Raw genomic sequence first — 20,528 nt, 5'->3', positions numbered from 1 at the left:
TCTTACCAGATGTTTGCTTATTACCACTTTTTCCTAAAAAAAAAAAAAAAAAAATAGTTGTTTTCAATTTGTCTTTTTTCATCCTACTTTCCTACTTTTCAGGAAGATGTCCTGATTTTTTCTCCCCAACAAAGGTAAAAACAGAAGAGTTTTGAGATTTTGTGCAAGCACCTGAGTAGATACACACTGTACACTGGGATGACTGAGCCCCCATCCTCAGGTAACCTTTGCTTAAGGAAGCTTCCACACTCAGCTCTCATTAGAAACCATCCTGTGCAAAACAGGTCTTTCTTCATTCCAATCTCTGGCCGAGGGACACCAAATTCTTAATCTCATGCCTGCTCCTCACTTTACCTACAGCTCTCAGAAGTCAGTTCTCAAGGCCACCCTTCATCTGCCAAGCCTCCCAACCCCACCCATCAGGCCCCAACTCCTCCCACCAGATCCCTCAATCCTGAGGTATTTTGTGGGAACCACACCTGTGACACTGACCTGGAATGCTTACAGCTGGGCCTCTGTTGAGAAAACAAAGACTACATTCAGCAGCAACCACCACATCACACATTTAGCAATGGATCCAACACACATTTAATGAGCACCAATTTTGTACCAGGGACACAAAGCTAAGACTAATGTCCCTGCCCTAGAGGCTCACAGTCTGCTGGGGGATACAAGTTATTTACATCACTGGGGTTTTAAATGCTGAATCAGCAATATGCAAGAGTACATGGGGGGAGAGCATGGACTGCTTTAGAAAAAGGGGAAGGGGCAATAAAGAGTGAAATTATTATTTGCAGGAAAATTGATAGAACGTGAGAATATTATGTTAAGTGAAATATGCTGAACTCAAGAAAATCAAGGGTTGTATATTTTCTCTAATGTAGAAATTAGAAAAAAGTAAAGGTCATAGTGGTAAGGAGGGAAAAAAATCTCATGAAAACAGGACAGCAGAGAAAGACCAGGGGAGGGAAGATGGGAAAGGGGAGGTGCTGAGGAACAAAACTGACTAAATTATAGTTATATTGTATAAATGTATGAATATGTATCAATAAATCCCACTATTACGTATAATTATAATGCACTAATTTTTAAAAATAAAAGAAAAAGTGGGGGCAGCCAGGCATAGTGGCACATGCCTATAGTAGCCACTTGGGAGGTTGAGACAGATTGCTTAAGTCCAAGAGTTTGAAGACAGCTTGGGCAATACAGCAAGAAACCAAGTACAAAAAAAAAAAAAAAAAGAGGGCAAGGAGCAGCACAGAAACATTAAAACCTGTACCAATTTCTTAAGAAAACTGGTGTGGTCATGATATTACCATATAGAAAGGATAATGCCTGGCAATGGGGCTTGGGCCCCACCTTCCTGCATCTAAAACTCCAGCTGGCTTGGGCTTCTGGTAAACCCACAAGGAAGCCAAAATGCCATCTTACTCATTCAGATGCACTGATTGCTGCTTCCCCACTATTCACAAAGGCCAATGTATGGAATCAATGGAGTGTCTACTGATAGATGAATGAATAAAGCAAATGTGGTATATTTACATAATGGAATATTATTCAGCCATAAAAAGAATGAAATATGGCAACACAGAGAGAACTAGAAAACATTCAGTGAAATAAACCAGGTACAGAAAGACAAATACCCTATGTTGTCATATGTGGAAGTTTAAAAGTTGATTTCTCAGAATTACAGAGTAGAACAGCCTTCACTAGAAGATGTCAAGGATGAAGGCAAGAAAGACAGATGAAGGTTAGATAACAAGTGCCAAAATACAAAATTGTTCAGTTTCTATGACATAGCAGGGTGACTACAGTTTATAACAATATATCATATAAAGAACTAGAAGAGAGGAGTTCAAAGGTTCACAACACAAAGAAATGATAAACATTTAAGTAGACGGAAATGCCAATCATCCTGATCATTACACATTTATACATGTGTATCAAATTATCATACTATATTCCATGTACTTATGCACAATTTAGAAAAATATTTTTAAAAAGTGGCCATCTCCTCCACACAGCCTTTCTTACATTCCAACCTGGAGGAAACAGGTCACAGAGAACCGGAATTTGCGGGGCAGGAGACAGGAGCACAGACACTATGTAGGGACCATGTCCAACTAGGACAGGCAGGGCCAAACTAATCCAGTTCCAATCACTGTTGAGAAATGCCAAGGGTGGTGTTTTGTGAGAGTTAACAGGTGTAAATATCTGATGGGGCTGATTCTCAGTACTATCCAACTAGCAGGAACAGGCCCAGTAAGATAGTACTCCCATGCAAAGGGTGAGAACACAGCTGGAAACCCAGCAGGAGCAGAGGACAAGTGCACAGGGCAAAGGCCCTTGTTCTGCTTGGGACAGGGGGTATTGCTTGTGCTCCAACAAGGAACAAAGAAGTCCAAAATGGATGCATCTATTAGCCCAGCTATGAAGTTGTCTGGAGTCATCTGGGGACACCACTCTGTCCTGACTGGGGGCTATGGGGTTCCTTAGCAACACCAGCCACTTGATCACAAAGTGATCTGCCTGGGCCGTGTTCAGAGCCCATGGATGCATGCTGGCAATCAGGAGAAAATGGAGGCTCTTCTGGGATCTCAACTACCTGCTGTGAGGCACCTAAGGATACATCCTGGACTCCCCCAGTCTCAGAAACTTCCTCCTCTGTTTTCTGGGTTTTTGAACCCTCTGAGTAAGGTAGGTCTGTCATCTGGGCAGAGAAGTTAGGAGATTTTGAAAGTCTAGGGACAGGTTTGGTCCCTGCCTCCTCTGGCTGGAAGGGAACTTGCCCAACAGGACCAAGATCATGGCTACAAGCAGAACTGGACAGTACAGGAACCTCCTGGGGCCCAGGCGTGCTCTCCTTGGCCAGGACATTTCTGGATGTAGAACAGGACCTAGACACAGCAGGGGTGGCCACAGCAGCTGAGACAGGCCTCGGGGGAGTACCCATGTTGAGTGCCAGGGCCTCTGAGAACCTAGCTAAATACTCTCTCACCACAGGCAGCTGCGGAGCCACTGGTGGCTGGCTCGAGGCTGGAGGCAAGGGGCAGGGCACTGCGGCATGGTACTCAGCAAAATTGTTTGGGTCTTGAATAACTTCCTCAAGATCCTGGCAGAACAGCTCATAATCATCAGGCAAAGGAAGGTCCCCATCAAGGTAAGGGGCTGCCCAGGCCCGGGCTCGTCCAGTCAGGCGTCCAAGAATCTCACAGACACGGCTTAGGTTGTCTTGGTAATGTTCAAAACGGAAAGACATGTAATCACCTAGCTGGGCCAAAAAGCGATCCAGCAGCCATGGAGACCCGTCAAAGGTACCTGGATCTGAGCCAGGCACCCAGTGGAAGTCCATCCTGAGGGGCCGGGGGCCGAGCATTCGCACAGCCGGAAGGCCCCTTTCTGTGGGCTTACCACCAACAGAATCACTAGCTGTGCTCTTCTGTTCCATGGTTGTGCGTACACACACAGGGTCCCCACAGCAGGGCCGCTCAATCCAGGGATCCACAAGGGGAGTATATGCCACCCCAGGAGAGGCCTGGTCCATCTGCTGCCAAGGGTGTGCATTGGCATAATTGGCAGCTGCCCGGATGGGAATGCGAGGGCCCTGACGACGGCGACGACCCCGAGGCATACTGGAAGCAGAGGGAAGAAAGGAGGAAGAGCCAACGCAGGGAGGTTGTAGACCCAGGCAGCACAACAGGATAGGGATCAGCTGGACAGGATGTGGCAGACCCAGCAGTTCCAGGCAAATGCTGAGGACCAGGGGAGCTGTCAACTGCGACCTTAGGAGAGCAGAGGTGAGCCGAGGGGACTGTCAGACGCAGGCCATCATCCAAGGCAATCTGTCCAAAAACAAGGTGGGGAAGAGCAGGAACTAGGCCCAACCATCACAGGCTGGCAGGAGAAGGCAACAAGCAAGCAAACCCTTGGCGCCCCACTAGGAGCTCTAGAGTGGAAGGAAGGGCCCAAGGGTTGGCCTGGAATGTCCAAGAAGGTAGGAAAATGTCACCTGTGACTTTCAAGGCAAAGGAGTAATGACAGACGCTGTCAATCTCAGGAGAATAAATGAGGTCAGATCAGAATTGTCCGGGAACTTCAGGACAATGACAATAACAACCTTTAAAGAGAGTCCTCCATTTGTGCCAAACACTGATCCCTCCTTGCCTGCTGTCAGCATGAGGTTAGTACTACTATTGTCACTGAGGCAAAGTGGCAAAGTGACTTGTCCTGCAGCTACACACCAACTCCTAAGTAACAAGAAGGCAGTGGAGAGGGTTGTAGAAGCCACAGGCCTAACCACAACATTATACAGGTTATAAACTATGCTTCAGTCTGTTAAGTAGGTTCCTGGCTGCCACAAACACTATAAACCACTAAGTACACAAGTCTGTCATAAGGTTCTTAAACATCCAGCATCAGGCACATCCAACAAAAGCAGGGTCCTCAGCTGTCACTTGCTCCCTCCTGTCCTGTCCTCTCCCATGCTTTCTGCTGAGTGTCATCTGTAGGCAATGCCACCCCCACCCCAAACACATCTCCCTACATTTGCCATCCCAGGCTACAGTCAGCACCTGCAAAACCCTGGAATCCCTCTTGCTATGTCTGCTCCCACCATCCCAATCAACCATGCCAAGAGCCTGGAAAGACCCTCAAAGATGGCCAAACTGGCCCCACTCCAAGCAGAAATCACCAAGGAGACCAAACTCTAGGCAACCCAGTTCTCTTTTAGGGCAGGGAATCCTCTGGACCTCTCTCTCTCTGTCCCAGCTCTCTCCCCAGTCTCTAGAAATAGAGACCCACTCACAACCTCCACAAAATTCTCTCTGCTTCATCCCTGCATACATATCCCAATCCTCCACCAGCTCACACCTAGGAGCACCATGGACTACACACACCTTTATGTCCAGTTTCCCATTTTACTATCTCAGTTCCCCCATGGAGGTACAGCTATGTTGGTCTTTCTAACCAGTACCTCCCAGGTGGCCTACAACACTCAAAAGCTAACTGAACTACCAGCACCTACCTCTGCCACCCAAACTTTCTGGAATGACCCAGATATACCCCCCATTTCACGCTGAAAGCCCAGCCATTGACCCTGGCTTCTCACCCTACTACAGAAAAAAATATACTGTGGCCTGCAGCAGAAGTACCCCACAAGACAGCTTGTGAAAGAAGTCCATTCATGAATCCAGTCCAGTTTTACACTGAGTTCTAAAACGGCAGTGTCTATGATTCAGGCCCCAGTGCCCGCCATCTACTTAAGACTAGGTGTCAGGACCCCCCCCCCAAATCACATCCCATGTTATGAACCCTTAGTACTACCTAGACTTCTATCAGCCCTTCTTCCCTGTCTCCAACTCCTACCTGCACTAGGAAACTTAGCTGCCACCCTGCCCACTCACCTGCATACTCGTGTGCCCCTTGCAGTCTCCAGGAGACAGATCCCCTGTACTAGCCAGCCAGCTCTGCTTTGCTTTAAGCATTCCTAACACCGGATCAGGAGACTAACATCAGGATCAGGAGACATTTTGTGAACCTTGGCTGTCCCATTCCCACCTCACTTATCAGTATGTTGTTCACTCTTGCTTCTCTCCTCACCCTGCCAGGCACTGGGGAATTTTGGTCCTTCTCCTGAACAGTCAGCGCGCTACTACAAAAGCAGGAACCGCGGCGGGCGTGTATTTGCCTCCGCAAAGCCAAAGGCAGCGCCTGGAACGCTGGAATCTTCTTCACTCCTTAGAAACCTAGGGGTCCCAGGGAAAGAACTTGCCCAAAGCCGAAGGCAAACAACTGCATCGCTCGCCCGCCCTCCCCCAAGCACCCGCCCTCCCCCAAGCACCCGCCATGCAAGAAATATGAGCTCACAAGCCCCACAGCAATAAGGCCCACCTACCTGCAAATACGCTAAGTGCCCGCAGAGAGGGTCCAGAGATCCGAAACTGGAGACCGTAGGGAATGGCTTTTTTCTGAAAGCGAGTATCCACGCGGCCCCTAGAAAAAAGAGAACGAGATGAGCCTGAGCCAGGCAAAGCGGGAGCGGCGTCCTGAGTCGGCGGGAAACAGCCCCCAAATCTCCAAGGGCTCCCCAATCCCCGCCGCAGACCGAGAAACTTGAGCCCCGCCGGCCAGAAGCGCACCAGAACCCTGGCCCGAGACTTCGAGCGCTCCTCCGTGGAACGGGAGTCAGGAAAGAACAAAGGGTCACTGCGTTGGGCCTGCACACTGGGTTGCCTCGCCGGCCTCCCGAGTTCGCGCTGCAACACTGACCCTTCAAATGAAGTCCTGGACGCCCCTTCTAGAAGCAAGCGACCCAAAAGAAAACCGCGTCGCGTAGCCACGCCCCCAGCGTGCGCGCGGCAGCCCCATACGTTCCTGCTCAGGCTCGCGTGACAGCCCAAGCCAGCCGCCCAGTCGGGCCGCGCGCGCGCCCTCAGCCCGCCGCGCTTGCGCCTTGCGCCTTGGGGTCTCTGCTGCGCAGGCGCTTCTGGGACTTGCCAGCGCGGCAGTGAAGCGCGGGGGGTGATGGGAGCGCGCTCTGTACTACGCTGCGCCTAGTGCCACGAGTGCAGGCAGGGCCGCTTGCGCAGGCGCAGATCGGGTGGGCTGTATTTGTCCATGGCCGTAATCCCCTCCGACACTCCTGCAGCTAAGATCTAGAGGCCGACCAGTGCCATCACAGTCCGCGATACTGAATCTGCTGGACACTGGGTGTCAGTAGGACTGCCCGGGAGCCAGGATGCTCCTGGCGGGGGTGAGGGTATCACGGAGAGTTTGGGTACAAAGGAGCTGTTGAGCCTATACCTAAGAGCTTTCCGAGAATAGCAGGCTTACAGAGTTCACTATTCACCGCCCAATGCCGGTGCTCGAAACTTAGTTGGGACCTGGATTCACATACTTCCAGCCCAGGTGTGAGAGGGAGAGCAGGCTGCGGCAAGGGCTGGCCACCTGAATGCCTAGGGTCTTAAGGCAGAGGCTGTCATGGGTGGGTGGGTGCTGCCCTACCCCAGCTGGGGCTGAGGCTGGACCCAGAGACTTGGGCAGGCTGTAAAGGCTTTGCTACAGGGCCATAACCAGGCCAAGCGTGCCACCCAGCATTGGTGACCCCAGTCAGCACCCAGACGCTCTGGGAGCCAGGAAGAGATGAGATCGTATTCTCCTCACTTGCCTGTACACAGACTGTCCAACACTACTTCCCCGCAACTTCGCGGTACCTAGAGACGGGTTGGGAGAGGGTACCAACATCCAGCCCAGTACCAAATGACCATGGGCCACGGATCTGGGTGCGGGCCAGGGCGGACCGTTGGGTTCGTAGCAGGTGATTTGCTGAAAAACGAAGCTTCTAAAGGCAAACACACAACATATCTGTTCCCTTTTGGCCCTGGTCTGGTGATTCCCTTCATGAAAGATCTCTGAAATGTTATCTGCATTTATACCCAAACTCACTCCCTTTGATCCTTGAAACGCGAATCAAAGATTACATTGTACCTTCTCTGGTTCTGTGGGGGCTTTCAGTCGCCTGGGCCAAAAATAATAAAAGTGGCACCCAGCCAGGAAACGCCTTCTTGAAGTGTGAATGAAAGAAACTTGGATTTTTCGGTTGTATCTTTCCTAATTGACCTGATAATTTAAACTTCCTCCCTGGAGGGAGAAGGGGAGTTCCTGTGAATTCAGCTTACCTCAAGCTCCAGGCAGCTCCAGGCAGCTCAGGCCAACTCAGGGCCTACAGCAGAGTGGGCAGCAGGCTTGTGCAAAACACTAATCAAACAAGGCCAAAAAAAAAAAAAAAAAAAAAAATCCTTTTTTTGGTTCAGATTGCTTTTTTGTTGTCGTTTTAGGCCATTCTCCAGTGTGTGTGTGTGTGTGTGTGTGTGTGTGTGTGTATTGTACTAACATATACAAAACAAAATTTACCATCTTAACCAGTTAGGTATTCAATTCAGTAGCATTAAGTACACGGCTACCATTCCCAGACCTTTCTCATTACCCCAGGAACTGTCTTAAAAACTAGCTCCTCATCCACCTTACCCCCAACCCCTTGCATCCACATTTTACATTCTATCTCCATGAATTTGACTACTCTAGGTACCTCACATATGTAGGCTCAAAATATTTGTGGCTCTCATATTTCACTTAGTATGTTTCCAGGGTGCACTCATGTTGTAACATGTTGGAATTTTACTTTTTAAAAGCTGTTGTGTATATATACATTTTGTTTATTTATTCATCTCTCCATGGACACTTGGTATTGTTTCCATCTTTTGGCAATTGTGAATAATGCTGCTGTGAATATTGTTGTACAAAATTCTGTTCTGAGTCCCTGGTTTCAATTATTTTTAAGTATTTCCCCCAAAGAGTGGAATTGCCGGACCATATGGTAATTCTGTATCACTTTTTCCCCTTTTCTTATTTTTTTAAAATTTTATTTTATTTTATTTATTTTATTTTATTTCCTTTTCTTATTTTATTTATTTACTTTTATTGGTTCTTTTTAATTATACATGACAGTGGAATCCATTTTAACATAATTATACAATATATGTAATATTATATATCTTGTTGTAATTCAGATCCCAGTACCTCTCCCTCCCCTTCCCTCTCCCCGCTCTCTTCTTGCTCCCTTCCCTCTATTGATCTTTCTGCCATTTACCCATAGTTATATTTTTAAATTAATTTCCTATGGATATACACAATGGTAAGATCAACTGTGGCATATTCATATATGTACATAGGATCTATATCACTCTTTGAGGAACCACCAAAATGTTTTCCATAGTGGTTGCATCATTTTACATTCCCACCAACAATGCACAAGGGTTCCAGTTTCTCCACATTCTCCCCAACACTTGGTTATTTTCTGGGTTTTTCAACAATAGCCATACTGATGGATATTATATGGTATCTCATAGTGGTTTTAATTTGCATTTCCCTAAATGACTAGTGATAGTCATTAGTGATAGTCAAATGTTATTGTCCATTTGTATGTCTTCACTGGAGAAAAGTCTATTTAAGTCATTCCTATTTTTAGTTGAGCTTTTGTTTATTTTTAAGTTGTAAAAGTTTTTTTAGATATTCTAGAGATTCATATGCATATAGATATACATATAAACATAGATATATATTTTGCTAATATTTCTCCCATTCCATAGATTGCCTTTCATCCTATTGATAGTTTCCTTTGATACACAGAATTTTAAAAATTTTACAAAGTCAAATTTGTCTACATGCTGTTTTAGTTGCTATACTTTTGATGTTACAGCCTAGAAATCACTGCCAAATCCAATATTGTGAAGATTTTGCCCTATGAATTTCTTCTAAGAGTTTTATAGTTTTAGGTTTTACATTTATGTCTCTGATCCATTTTGAATTAATTTTTGTGTATTCTGTTTGGTAAGAATCTGGCTTTGTTCTTTTGCATGTGAACATTCAATTCTTCCAGCACTATTTGTTATAAAGACTGTCCTTTCCCCATTGAATGATTTTGATACCCTTGTCAAAAATCATACATGGGGCTGGGGCTAGGGCTCAGCTGTAGCATACTTCCTTGGCATGTGTGAGGCATTGGGTTTGATTCTCAGCATCACATATAAATAAATAAAATAAGAATATATCAACCAAAAAAATAATTTAAATAAATATTTTTTTAAAAATCATATAAGCTAGGGCTGGGGTTGTAGCTCAGTGGTAAAGCGCTCAACCTAGCACATGTGAGGCCTTGGGTTAGATTCTCAGCACTTCATAAAAATAAATAAATAAAGGTATTGTGTCCAACTACACCTAAATAATAAATTTTTAAAAAAATAATATATGCTGGGCATGATAGCACACTCCTGTAATCCTAGCAGCTTGGGAAGCTGAGGCAGGAGGATCACAAGTTCAATGCCAGCCACAGCAATTTAGAGAGGCTCTAAGCAACTTGGAGAGACCCTGCCTCAAAATAAAAAATAAAAAGGGATGGAGATGTGGCTCAGTGGTTAAGTGCCCCTGGATTCAATCCCTGGTACCAAAAAAAAATTATATGTGAGAGTTTGTTTCTAGACTTTCTATTAGTTCCCATCAGTTTATGTGTCTTTTTATTTTTTTATTTTATTTTTTTTGTACTGGAGATTGAAGTCAGGGGCCCTTTACCACTGAGCTACATGCCCAGCCCTTTGTTTATTCTGAGATACAGTCTTACTTAGTTGCCCAGGTTGATCTCTGGAGTAGCTGGAATGCACAACTATTTCTGGCTATATGTTTGTCTTTATGCCATTACCACAATGTTTTGATTACTGTAGCTTGGTAATATGCTTTCAAAAAAGGAAGTATGAGACCTTCAAGTTTGTTCCTTTTTGAGATTGTTTTGACTATTAGGGGTCCCTTGAGATTCCATATGAATTTCAGGATAGGTTTTTCTATCTCTGCAAAATCACCATGGATATTTTAATAAGAATTCATTGAATCTTAGGTCACTTTGGATAGTATTGATATCTTAACAATATTGGGCTGGGATGAGCTCAGTGGTAGAACACTTGCCTAGTATGCATGAGACCCTGTGTACAATGCTCTTCTAGCTCTGGGGGAATATTATTTTAGTCTTTTATTTTCAGGTTTTATTTTATGTCTTTTCCTTTTATTTAGTTTTCTTTCTTCCTTCCTTTCTTTCTTTCAATACTGAGGGTTGAACCCAGGTGTGCTTACCACTGAACCACATCCACAGCCCTTTTTTATATTTTATTTAGAGACAAGGTCTCACTGAGTTGCTAGGTGCCTTGCTAAGTCTGAGGCTGGCTTTGAACTCACTACCCTCCTGCCTCAGCCTCCCAAGCAGCTGGGATTACAGATGTACACCACCACGCCTAGCTTATTTAGGTTTTCTTTTATTCCTTTTAGCAATTCAGGGGGTAGGGTGGTAGTGGGGATTTAACTCAGGGCAATTTACCACTGATCTACATTCCCCAGCTCTTTTTATGTTTTACTTTGAGACAGGGTCTTGCTAAATTGCTTAGGGCCTCGCTAAATTGCTGGGGCTGGCCTTAAACTTGTAATCCTCCTGTCTCAGCCTCCCAAGTCACTGGGATCACAGTGGGGCACCACCGCCCAAACTTAGTAGTTTTAACAATGCTTTCAAGGAACTTCATGGTTTTCTAGGTAAGCTCATAACATCTATGAACAAAGATTTTTACTTCTTTCTTTCCATTTTGGAACTCCTTTTCTTGCATAATTATTCTGGCTACAACTTCCAGTACTGTTTTAGTCAGCTTTTTTGCTTCTATGATCAAAAGACCTAATGAGAACAATTTTAGAAGAGGAAGCTCATGGTTTCAGAGGTTTCAGATGGCCCATATCTTTGCTCTGGGCTGCAGGTGAGGCAGAACATCTTGGCAGAAGAGTGTGGAGGAGAAAAACAGCTCAGACCATAACAATCAGAAAACAGAGTTCTGCTCACCAGGGACAAAATATAAACCCCAAAGGCACACCCCCAGACATCTACCTCCTCTAGGCACTCCCCACCTGCCTACATTTACCACTGAATAGATTATAGCTTTTATAACCCAATCATTTCACCTCTAAACTTTCTTGCATTGTCTTATACATGAGCCTTTGGGAGGCTCTTCATATCTAAACCATATCAAGCACTATGCTGGAATAGATGTGGCAGAAATGTGCATCCTTGTTTTGTCCCCTGTCTTAAGGGAACAGATTTTAGACTTTCAGAGTGAAATCTGAAATCTGTTGTTTGGGTTTTTCATGTATGAGCTTTACTATTTTGAAGAAGCATCCTATTATTGAGTATCTTTGTCTTGAAAAAGTATTGAGTTTTGTCAAATGCTTTTTCTGTATTGAGATGATCACACAGTTTTTTTTCCTTTTGCTGTACTAATGTGATGCATATACTGACTTCAATACATATATTTCCAAATAATTTTAACTTTCCTATGGATTGGGTCCGTAACAGGGCCCAGGCTGCCTTTTCAACTAGAGTGGGGGAAGCAAACTTTGCTGAGAGCCCATCATATGATGAAAGAATTCCCAAGGATAATAAAGCAGGAATAAGCTCAATTCACAGATGGACAAGACTTACCCAAGGGAAATCCCCTTACTTGTATGGATGCATTTGAACTGTGAGGCCCAGAGAAAGTGGTCACCCAAAGGACATTGAATTGGACTTTGTCTCTCAGATGTTTTAGGTTAATGTGAGCCCTGTGGCTCCCTAGAGCCAGGGGTAACAAGAAGCAGGCATAGGCAGCACAGAAGGGTTGATATTCACTCTCCAAGAACTATTAGTCTCTTAGCTGCCTGTGCTCTTTGTGCTTGGACTTGCATGAGAGTCATTCTTCAGAGCATCTGAGTCAGAATCAGGAGCAGCAGGGCTTTGCTATTTAGCCAGCCATTTTACTGTCTTGACAGAAATTTCCTTCAAAATTCAGAGCTGTATCCTTTGGTGCCTCTTCAGAGGTCTAATGGTCATTTTCCAGAAAGGTCTACCTTCTGTCCTGCTGATGGGTCTGTGACCTTTGTGATTAGCATGGACACTTCAGAGACCCTTCCAATTTAGCCAGGAGGATGAGCCCCTGAGTGTGGTGCTCCAGGGCTCCTTGTACTTCAGCCTTTAGAAAGAGTAGTGCCTTTGTGGGTTTCCTTCCATTCTTTTTGTTGTTGAGGTTGATTTACTATAATGAAATATACAGAACCTAATGTAGTTGCATCCCCATATCTGAAGTTTCTCTTTCTATGGTTTCAGTTACCTATGCTCAACCGTAGACTGAAAATACTATATTAAAAAATTCCGATGACTCGTGAGTGGCCTCGGCGCGGGAGCTCTGAGGATCCCGTCACAGAGTGCCCTCAGGAACTCCTGAGGTGTCCCTGTCCCGCTGGCCGGCCCAGCGTGCAGCTCGCGTCCTACGGAAGCCTGAGCTCCTGAGTCGGGGGACAGAGTTCCCCAGGTTTGCAGCGGAGATCTCGGCGGCGCTCGGGGAGATGCCTGGAAAGAAGAACTGGAAGTTGAGTGTGTCACTCAGCTCAGGAAAATTGAAAATAGACCAAATTCTCTGGGTTCTGTAGCAGAGGTCACACCTATGGAGATGCCTGGAAAGAAGGGGTGGAAGAATGAGCAGCTGCCCCCAGCGACCCCAGCGACCCCAGCATCAGCATTAACAGAGGTGGAAGTTGAGTCTGGCATTCAACTCAGGAGATTTGGAGACAAAGTAAATTTCCGTCAGAAACTTCTGAATTTGATTTCCAAACTCTTCAGTTTAGTAACCTGACTGCTTCAAAAGCCTTTGGGTGAAGGGAGTCCTTTAAAAAGGAAGTATCCCCAGTAGGTCCAATTTCATCAGAGGAGAGACTGCATTATAATTGAAAGGAATGTGAAAGAGCATTCACTTCCTTTTGGAAGTCTTTGGAAAGGGAAAACATAACAAGTCAAAAGATGAATTTCTGTAGGAGGCTTCCTTTGGGACGTGAGACCTTTGTGGAACCATGTTTTATTTTAAAACATGAATGGAAGAGCTTTAAAAATAGGGAAGTTATTGTTAATGCATTTCTTTTTTTGCTTAGAGATTATTCTAGTATTTTTGTTGAATGTTGCTGCCCAGCCTGGTATAACAAGAGTTGACAAATGATCATATTGGGCAGTGGGGAAGAAGTAGCTCTGTGTTTTTGCTTTTTCAGTTTGTTTTATACATTTAATTATGGTAAAAGAAAACATTTCATTCTGATAACACTGGATGTTATTTTAAAAACATCATTTAAGAAAAAGTAAAGTTCACAGGGAACATTGATTGCATAGGTCACTACAAAATGTAACATAGTTAATTCTTTTTTTTTTTTTTTTTTCCAATTCAGACTGTATTGTTTCTGTTCAGGTGACCTTTAAGTGTGTTCCTGTGAGCATTAACTGCATGTATGAAAAACTAGAAAGTAACTTTGAAAACATTTGATTACATAGTGTCAGTAAAACTCTAGCCAATTGAATATTAAATGATTAAAGAGTTTGGTGATTTCATATGACCAAGGATAATAAAAAAAGAACCAAATGTCCTCTCCCTCACCCCCCAGTACTGGGATTGAATTCATGGTCTCTCATCACTGAGCCCTGTTTTTCATTTTATTCTTGAGATGAATCTTGCTAAGTTGCTGAGACTGACTTCTAACTTGGCAGTACCCCTGGCTCAACCTCATGAATTTCTGGGACTGACTTTTTAATTGGTAGAATTAAAACTTAGTAAAACAAATAATTGGTAGAATTAAAACTTAGTAAAACAAATATTCACAGAAAGTTTCTAAAAAATTGAAGATGCCCTTCTCACAGTAGTTAGTGTGTACATCCTGCAAAAAGTGATCTTTTAAAAGAAATTAGAACATTTTCATAACTGGGATATTATCAAAAAAGAAGAGGAACAGATATTTCTCATTCAAAATAAAAATTTCATACAGATATGAAGAGATATCTATATATATGGATATTTGTATAATTTACATTAGAGTAATATGAAGGCTCTTTGAAGAGCTTCATCAGTGTTTTTTATATGAGCTGTAGACATGAAACTAAGTATTCAATAGCAAAACAAACAATCCTATTAAACTTGGTCAAGGGATTTGAAGAGACATGTCTCGAAGGAAGACATACAAATGTTCAACAGATAGAAGATTCCGAGTGGATGCTCCAGTGGTACAACTGGTTAACACGTTGGTACTTATACAGCAGAAGAGTCTGAGAAATGCAAATGAAAACCACAAGAACCTTATACCTGCTAGATTGGTTATTTTCAAAAAGATGAAAGATAACAAGTGCAGGAGACATGTGGAGGGGAAAAGGAAACTTGATCTACCTTTTCTGGTTTTGTAAGTTAGTACAGCCATTTTGGAAAACAGTATGAAAATTCATTAAGAAACAAAACTATAGTATGATCCAGCAACCCCACTACTGGGATATATATCCAAAGAAATTGAAGTCAGTATGCTGAGGGGTTATGCACACTCCTGGGTTTGCTGCAGTGTTATTTACAACAGGCAAGACATGAAAACAGCCTGTGTCCAAGAGATAACTGAAGTAGTATGTAAACACAATGAGTATTATTGAGCCTTAACAAAGGAGATGCTACCATTTGTTAAAGTGAATGTGGTGAATCTAGAGGATATACACAGAGATTAAATGCCCTTTGATCTCATTTAATTTGATCACAAATCAAATTCTGACTTTAGGATGGTGATTACCAGATAACCTGAATTTGGTTGGAGAAGTGGGGGTGGGGTGGGGAAAAGACTACAAAGTTGGAAATGAGTTCTGATGTTCTGTTGTGTAATTAAATAGTTAATGTACATTTCAAAACAACTAAAGGAATTTTGTGTGTTCTTACCACATGGAAAGGATAAATATTCTGATTTTATCATTCTACAGTGTATCCATATATTAAATACATTGTATATACATTTTATCAATTAAAAATAAAACTAAAAAATTAAAAAAGGGAATGATGCTGTGATTAAATTTGTCAGAAATTTTATTTATCTTACCTATTTATAATTATTTTCCATTTGGTTTGAAAATATGTATTTCATTTTTGTGGTGAGGCAAGGGTTCCTTAATTACTTGAGTTCTTAGAGTGAGAATAGCAATGTAGACTGTAGTAACCTTAGATGCAATATTGTCTCAGCATCTATCTTCAGTATTAAGGCTTGTTTATCACAAAAATTTGTGTTTTTTTTTTTTTTTTTTTTGCCTAGAGGCAAATGTTTTGCCATGTGGGTATTTAAGGTCTGTAACTATTTATATGTACATATGAAAGTTGATACTGTGTCAATAAACAATTAAAATTGAATCACCATTAAAAAAATTCCATAAATAAATAATATAAGATTCTTAAATTACATAGCATTTTGAGTACCAGAAATATAGCACCGCCCCATTCTGTATCTCTCAGGATGAACCATCCCTTTGTACTTGTTCTCAAGTAATCCTTATTTTATTAATAATGGTCCCCAAACACAAAGATAGAGATACTGTCAATTTGGATATGCCAAAGAGAAGTTGTAAATTGCTTCCTTTGTTCCTTTTAGTGAAAAGTGAAATTTCTGAAAAAAGAAAAAAAAAATGCCTGTTGATATTGCTAAGATCTATGATAAGAACAAATCTAAGCATGAAATTGTGAAGAAAGAAAAGTAACTTTGTGCTAGTTTTTACTGTTGTACCTAAAACTGAGACAGTTACAGCTACAGTGTGTGGTTAGTACTGAGTTAAGATGAAAAGAGGCCGATCAGAGTGATGCATGCCTGTAATCTAAGCAACTCAGGAGGCTGAGGCAAGAGGATCACAAGCTTAAGGCCAGCTTCTGCAATTTAACAATATCTCATTTACTTAGTGAGACCCTATCTCAAAAATAAAAGGGGACTAGTGATGTACTCAGTAGTAAACTGCCCCTGGTTCAATCCCCAATTTTAAAAAAAGAAAAGACCATTACTTTGTGGGTGGAAGACATAAACAGAAAACCATTCATGGCAGAAAGCTTTGAACCTATAGGAAGTTTTCAACAAGAGATCCACTGAAAAGAGTGACACCAAATCATTTACATAACACCAATGTATATTGGTATAATTATTCTATTTTATTTTTAGCTATTTTTGATAATCTCTTACTGTGCCTAATTTAAAATTTAAACTTTATCAGAGGCACATAGGCACATATGCAGAGTATATATAGGATTTAGTAGTACCCAAGATTACCTGGAAGTCTTTGAATGTATCCTCTAAGAATGCATTGTACAGTCACATGTATTTTGTACATGTAAACCACTGGCATATACAATTAAGCTATGAACATTCTATTCTACAGAGAGTGCCGGTATGCTCCATTCTTCACAGGCACTGTTCCAATTTCTACTCCATAGTTTCATTTCACTCATTCTGGAACTTCTAACAAACAGAACCCAACAGTATGGACTCTTTTGTGTCTGCCCTTGTTATGGTTTAGATGTGAGGTGTCCCCCAAAAGCTCACATGTGAGACAATATAAGAAGGTTCAGAGGAGAAATGATTGGATTATAAGAGTCTTAACCCAATCAGTGAATTAATCCCCTGATAAGGATTAACTGAAGTGGTAGGGTGTGGCTGGAGGAGGTGGGAATGGGGGCGTGGCGGTGGGGTATATATTCTGTATCTTGAGAGTGGAGACTCTTTCTGCTTTCTTATCACCATATGAGCTGCTTCCTTCTGCCACACTCTTCTTCCATGATGTTTTGCCTCACCTCAAGCCCCAAGTATTGGAGCCAGCCTTCTATGGACCAAGACCTCTGAAACTGTGAGCCCTCAAATAAACTTTTCCTCCTCTACAATTGTGCTAGTGGCGTCCTTTAGTCATAGCAGTGAAAAAGCTGACTAATACAGGCCTTTTATGGTTAATATAACATTTGTAAGAATCATCCAAATTGTAGTTTAGTATGTCTCATTTGTTTTTATTGCTGTTGCATCTCATTTCATGTCTACACAGTTTTCATGTCCATTCTTTTATCCATGGACATTCTGTTTTATCTGAAATTTTTTTCTGTTTTTTTTTTTTTTGAAAGCTGCTATGAGCATTTGAGCAAGTTCTTTTTATACACATAAGTTTCATTTCTTTTAGATAATATCTAGGAGTGGACTTGCTGGGTCACAAGATAGGTACATATATTTAACTTTATAACAAACTTCTAAGAATTTTCCAAAGTACTGAAACTTTTGTATTTCCTTCAGTAATACATCATGATTCTAGCTGCTCCACACCCTCCCCAACACTTGATATGATCAGCCTTTTAAATTTTAATCATTCTGACAGGAGAGGAGTAATATCCATTGTATTTTTGGTTTGCATTTCCTGATAACTAATAGTGTCCATGCTTTCACATGGTTGTTTGTCATATTTTATTAATTTGCAAGTTATTAAGTTATTACATACATTTTGAATAAGTCTTTGTCAGATACATTCATCAAAAATACCTTTTCCTACTGTCAATTGTGTTATTCATTTTCTCAATAGTGTCTTTTGAAGAGAAATTTTATGTCTGGTGTCTTGAGATTTTAATACCCAAAGAAACTTTTGCTTCCCCAGTGAAAGAAAGATTTTCTTCTATGTTTAATTTTAAAAGTTCTATTGATTTATCTCTTATATGCATATCTATGGTGTATTTTGAACTGATTTCTTTGTGTGACATAGGTCGAAGTTCATTTGTCTCCATGTGTACATCCTGTTGTTTTGGCACCATCTGTTAAAAAGTTGATTCTCTTCCTCGATGAATTACCTTGACACTTTGTTAAAATTTCAGTTCCATTGGGCTATGGGTGTAACTCAGTGGTACAGCAAATTCTTAGCATGCTCAAGGCCCTGGGTTCGATCTCCAGCACCAGCAAAAGATAAAGAGTCCATGAATATAAATTCCTTAGGACTTTCCATGTACATGATCATGTCATCTATGATTAAAGATAATTATACTTTAAAATATATATATGTTCATATTCAGTTGTCCCTTGATATCCACAGGGTATTGGTTTCAGGACCCTCCTTGGACACCAAGATCTAAAGATACTCAGTTTCCTTATATAAAATGGCATAGTACTTGCACGTAACCTACCCGTATTCTCCTGCATACTTTTATTTTTTTTTTTTTTGAGAATTTTAATATTTATTCTTTTTTAGTTTTCAGTGGACACAACATCTTTGTTTGTATGTAGTGCTGAGGATGGAACCCGGGCCACACGCATGCCAGGTGAGCGCGCCACCGCTTGAGCCACATCCCCAGCCCCCATCCTCAGCCCTTTTTAAATTTTTTTTGAGACAGGGTCTTACTAAGTTGCTGGGGCTGGCTTTGAACTCACAATCCTCCTGCCTCAGCTTCCTGAGCTGCTAGGATTACAGGTGTACACCACTGCACCAGTCTTGCGCAGTTTTTGCCACTGTGTGGGAGAAGCCTGTGGGGACATGCTGCCTTGGGTACCCCTGGCAGGCAGTGCTAGGAGGCAGCTCCTGTTTGGGGGTGCTGTGCTTGTTCCTTCTAGAGCTGCCCTGCATAAAGGCATTCTGAAGCCTAGTGCTGTCTGGGCCCAGGCAGGAACTCAGGTTGGGGAGATGTGAAAGGGTGAGGCAATGGCAGCCCTAAACTTCCCCACTTTTAAAGGAGGGCCCTCCTGGACCCAGGAGAGCACCCTGGTTGCAGTGAAGCCAGATGGGGTACAGTGGCGGCTCACTGGAACTGTGATCCAGTGCTTTGAGAGGCGGGGCTTCAAGCTGGTTGGCATGAAGATGCTGCAGGTATCAGAGCCCTTGTAGTGTTTGAGGTACTGGGGGTGCTTCTTGGCCATTCACAGCTCAGTCCAGTGTCATGGGGGTTTTCTGGCTTGGTATTTGCAGGTGTGGGGAGGTATCTGTCTGGGATGCCAGCCTATGTAGGTATTAACTGCAATGTGCCCTGAGGTCAGGACACCAGTTTGGGGGGGGGGAGCTCATCTTTTTTTTTTTTTTTTTTTTTTGAGAGAGAGAGAGAGAGAGAGAGAGAGAGAATTTTAATATTTATTTTTTAGTTCTCGGCGGACACAACATCTTTGTTTGTATGTGGTGCTGAGGATGGAACCCGGGCTGCACGCATGCCAGGCAAGAGCGCTACCGCTTGAGCTGCATCCCAGCCCCTTTTTTAAAAAATATTTTTAAAAAAATTGTTGATAGATTTTTATTTTTATTTATTTATTTATATGAGATGCTGAGAATCGAACCCAGTGCCTCACACATGCTAGGCAAGTGCACTACCGCTGAGCCTCAGCCCCAGCCCCTTTGTTTTCCTTTTTAATATAGGTTCTGACTATGTTACCCAGACTCCTCTCAAACTCCTGTGTCCAAGTAATCTTCTTGCTTCAGCCACAGCCATATCCATCTCTTATACTTTAAATCATCTCTAGATTACTTATAGTACCTAAGATAATATAAATGCTAGGCAAATAGTTGTATTATTTTGGAAATAATAACAAGAAATGCAAGTCTGTATATGTTCAGTACAGACACCATTCCCCTCCCAAATTTTCCATCCACAGTTGGTTGAATCTGTGGATGTGGAACCCACTGATACAGAGGGCTGAATATACAAAGGACATTTCTATGTATCTATTTATCAATCTATAATGTGTATATCATATATTCATATGTATATATACACCATATATGTATATTTATATATGTGTGTGTGTATATGTGTTTTTCCCCCTAAAAACAGCCAAAATCTTTAGTAACAAAGTTCAACAAAGGTGATAGGAGTACACATCCTTGACTTATTCCTAATCTTAGAAGGAAAGTGTTTGATCTTTCACCATTAAGTGAGATATTAGCCATTGACATTTATCCTAGATGACTTTTCAGCAGGTTGAGAGAGTTTCTTTTTAGCTCTAGTCTGTTAAGAGTTTGTTTTACATAAATAACATGATATATGTGAATGACATATGCTTTTTCTCTATTGATATGATCACAATATTTTTATTTATCATTCTGTTAATGTGATAAATTATATTGATTAAATGTTGAATATGAAACC

The 20,528-nt window shown here is 42.3% G+C and overlaps 3 protein-coding genes and 1 pseudogene across 8 annotated transcripts in view; 1 reads left to right on the top strand and 3 right to left on the bottom strand.

Moving 5' to 3' along the window:
* Window positions 1-5,977, bottom strand: part of Gnb1l (G protein subunit beta 1 like) — a 70,271-nt gene extending 64,294 nt beyond the window's left edge. Inside the window, exon 1 of one of the 2 annotated variants that reach the window (XM_076858825.1) lies at window positions 5,894-5,977. The gene's annotated coding sequence lies outside the window, so the exon portion shown is untranslated. The remainder of the gene's footprint in view (window positions 1-5,893) is intronic. The other variant, XM_076858736.1, reaches the window with a different exon arrangement.
* Window positions 565-5,976, bottom strand: Rtl10 (retrotransposon Gag like 10). Of its 2 annotated transcripts, none has more exons than XM_076858506.1 (2): window positions 5,894-5,976; window positions 565-5,744 (listed from the first exon to the last, which is right to left on the bottom strand). In XM_076858506.1, exon 2 carries the CDS (start codon window positions 3,629-3,631, stop codon window positions 2,447-2,449), a length of 1,185 nt encoding a protein of 394 aa, XP_076714621.1. In that variant the 5' UTR covers window positions 3,632-5,744; window positions 5,894-5,976; the 3' UTR covers window positions 565-2,446. The 2 variants fall into 2 exon arrangements, with proteins under 2 accessions (XP_076714621.1, XP_076714716.1); XM_076858601.1 differs by having other exon boundaries at window positions 565-3,842; window positions 5,894-5,953.
* A 5,915-nt stretch (window positions 5,978-11,892) lies between the features above and the next one.
* The window catches only part of Txnrd2 (thioredoxin reductase 2), an 88,136-nt gene continuing 79,500 nt past the window's right edge, over window positions 11,893-20,528 (bottom strand). For all 4 annotated transcript variants that reach the window (XM_076857733.1, XM_076857681.1, XM_076857706.1 and 1 more), the window contains one exon: window positions 11,893-12,964. In XM_076857733.1, coding sequence (XP_076713848.1) covers window positions 12,752-12,964 — 213 coding nt within the window. In that variant the 3' untranslated portion in view covers window positions 11,893-12,751. The remainder of the gene's footprint in view (window positions 12,965-20,528) is intronic.
* Window positions 13,065-13,247, top strand: LOC143407716 (phorbol-12-myristate-13-acetate-induced protein 1 pseudogene; annotated as a pseudogene).

This window comes from Callospermophilus lateralis, chromosome 1 (genome assembly GCF_048772815.1).
Source record: "Callospermophilus lateralis isolate mCalLat2 chromosome 1, mCalLat2.hap1, whole genome shotgun sequence".
Classification (NCBI taxonomy): domain Eukaryota; kingdom Metazoa; phylum Chordata; class Mammalia; order Rodentia; family Sciuridae; genus Callospermophilus; species Callospermophilus lateralis.
This window is presented reverse-complemented; position numbering and strand designations above follow the sequence as displayed.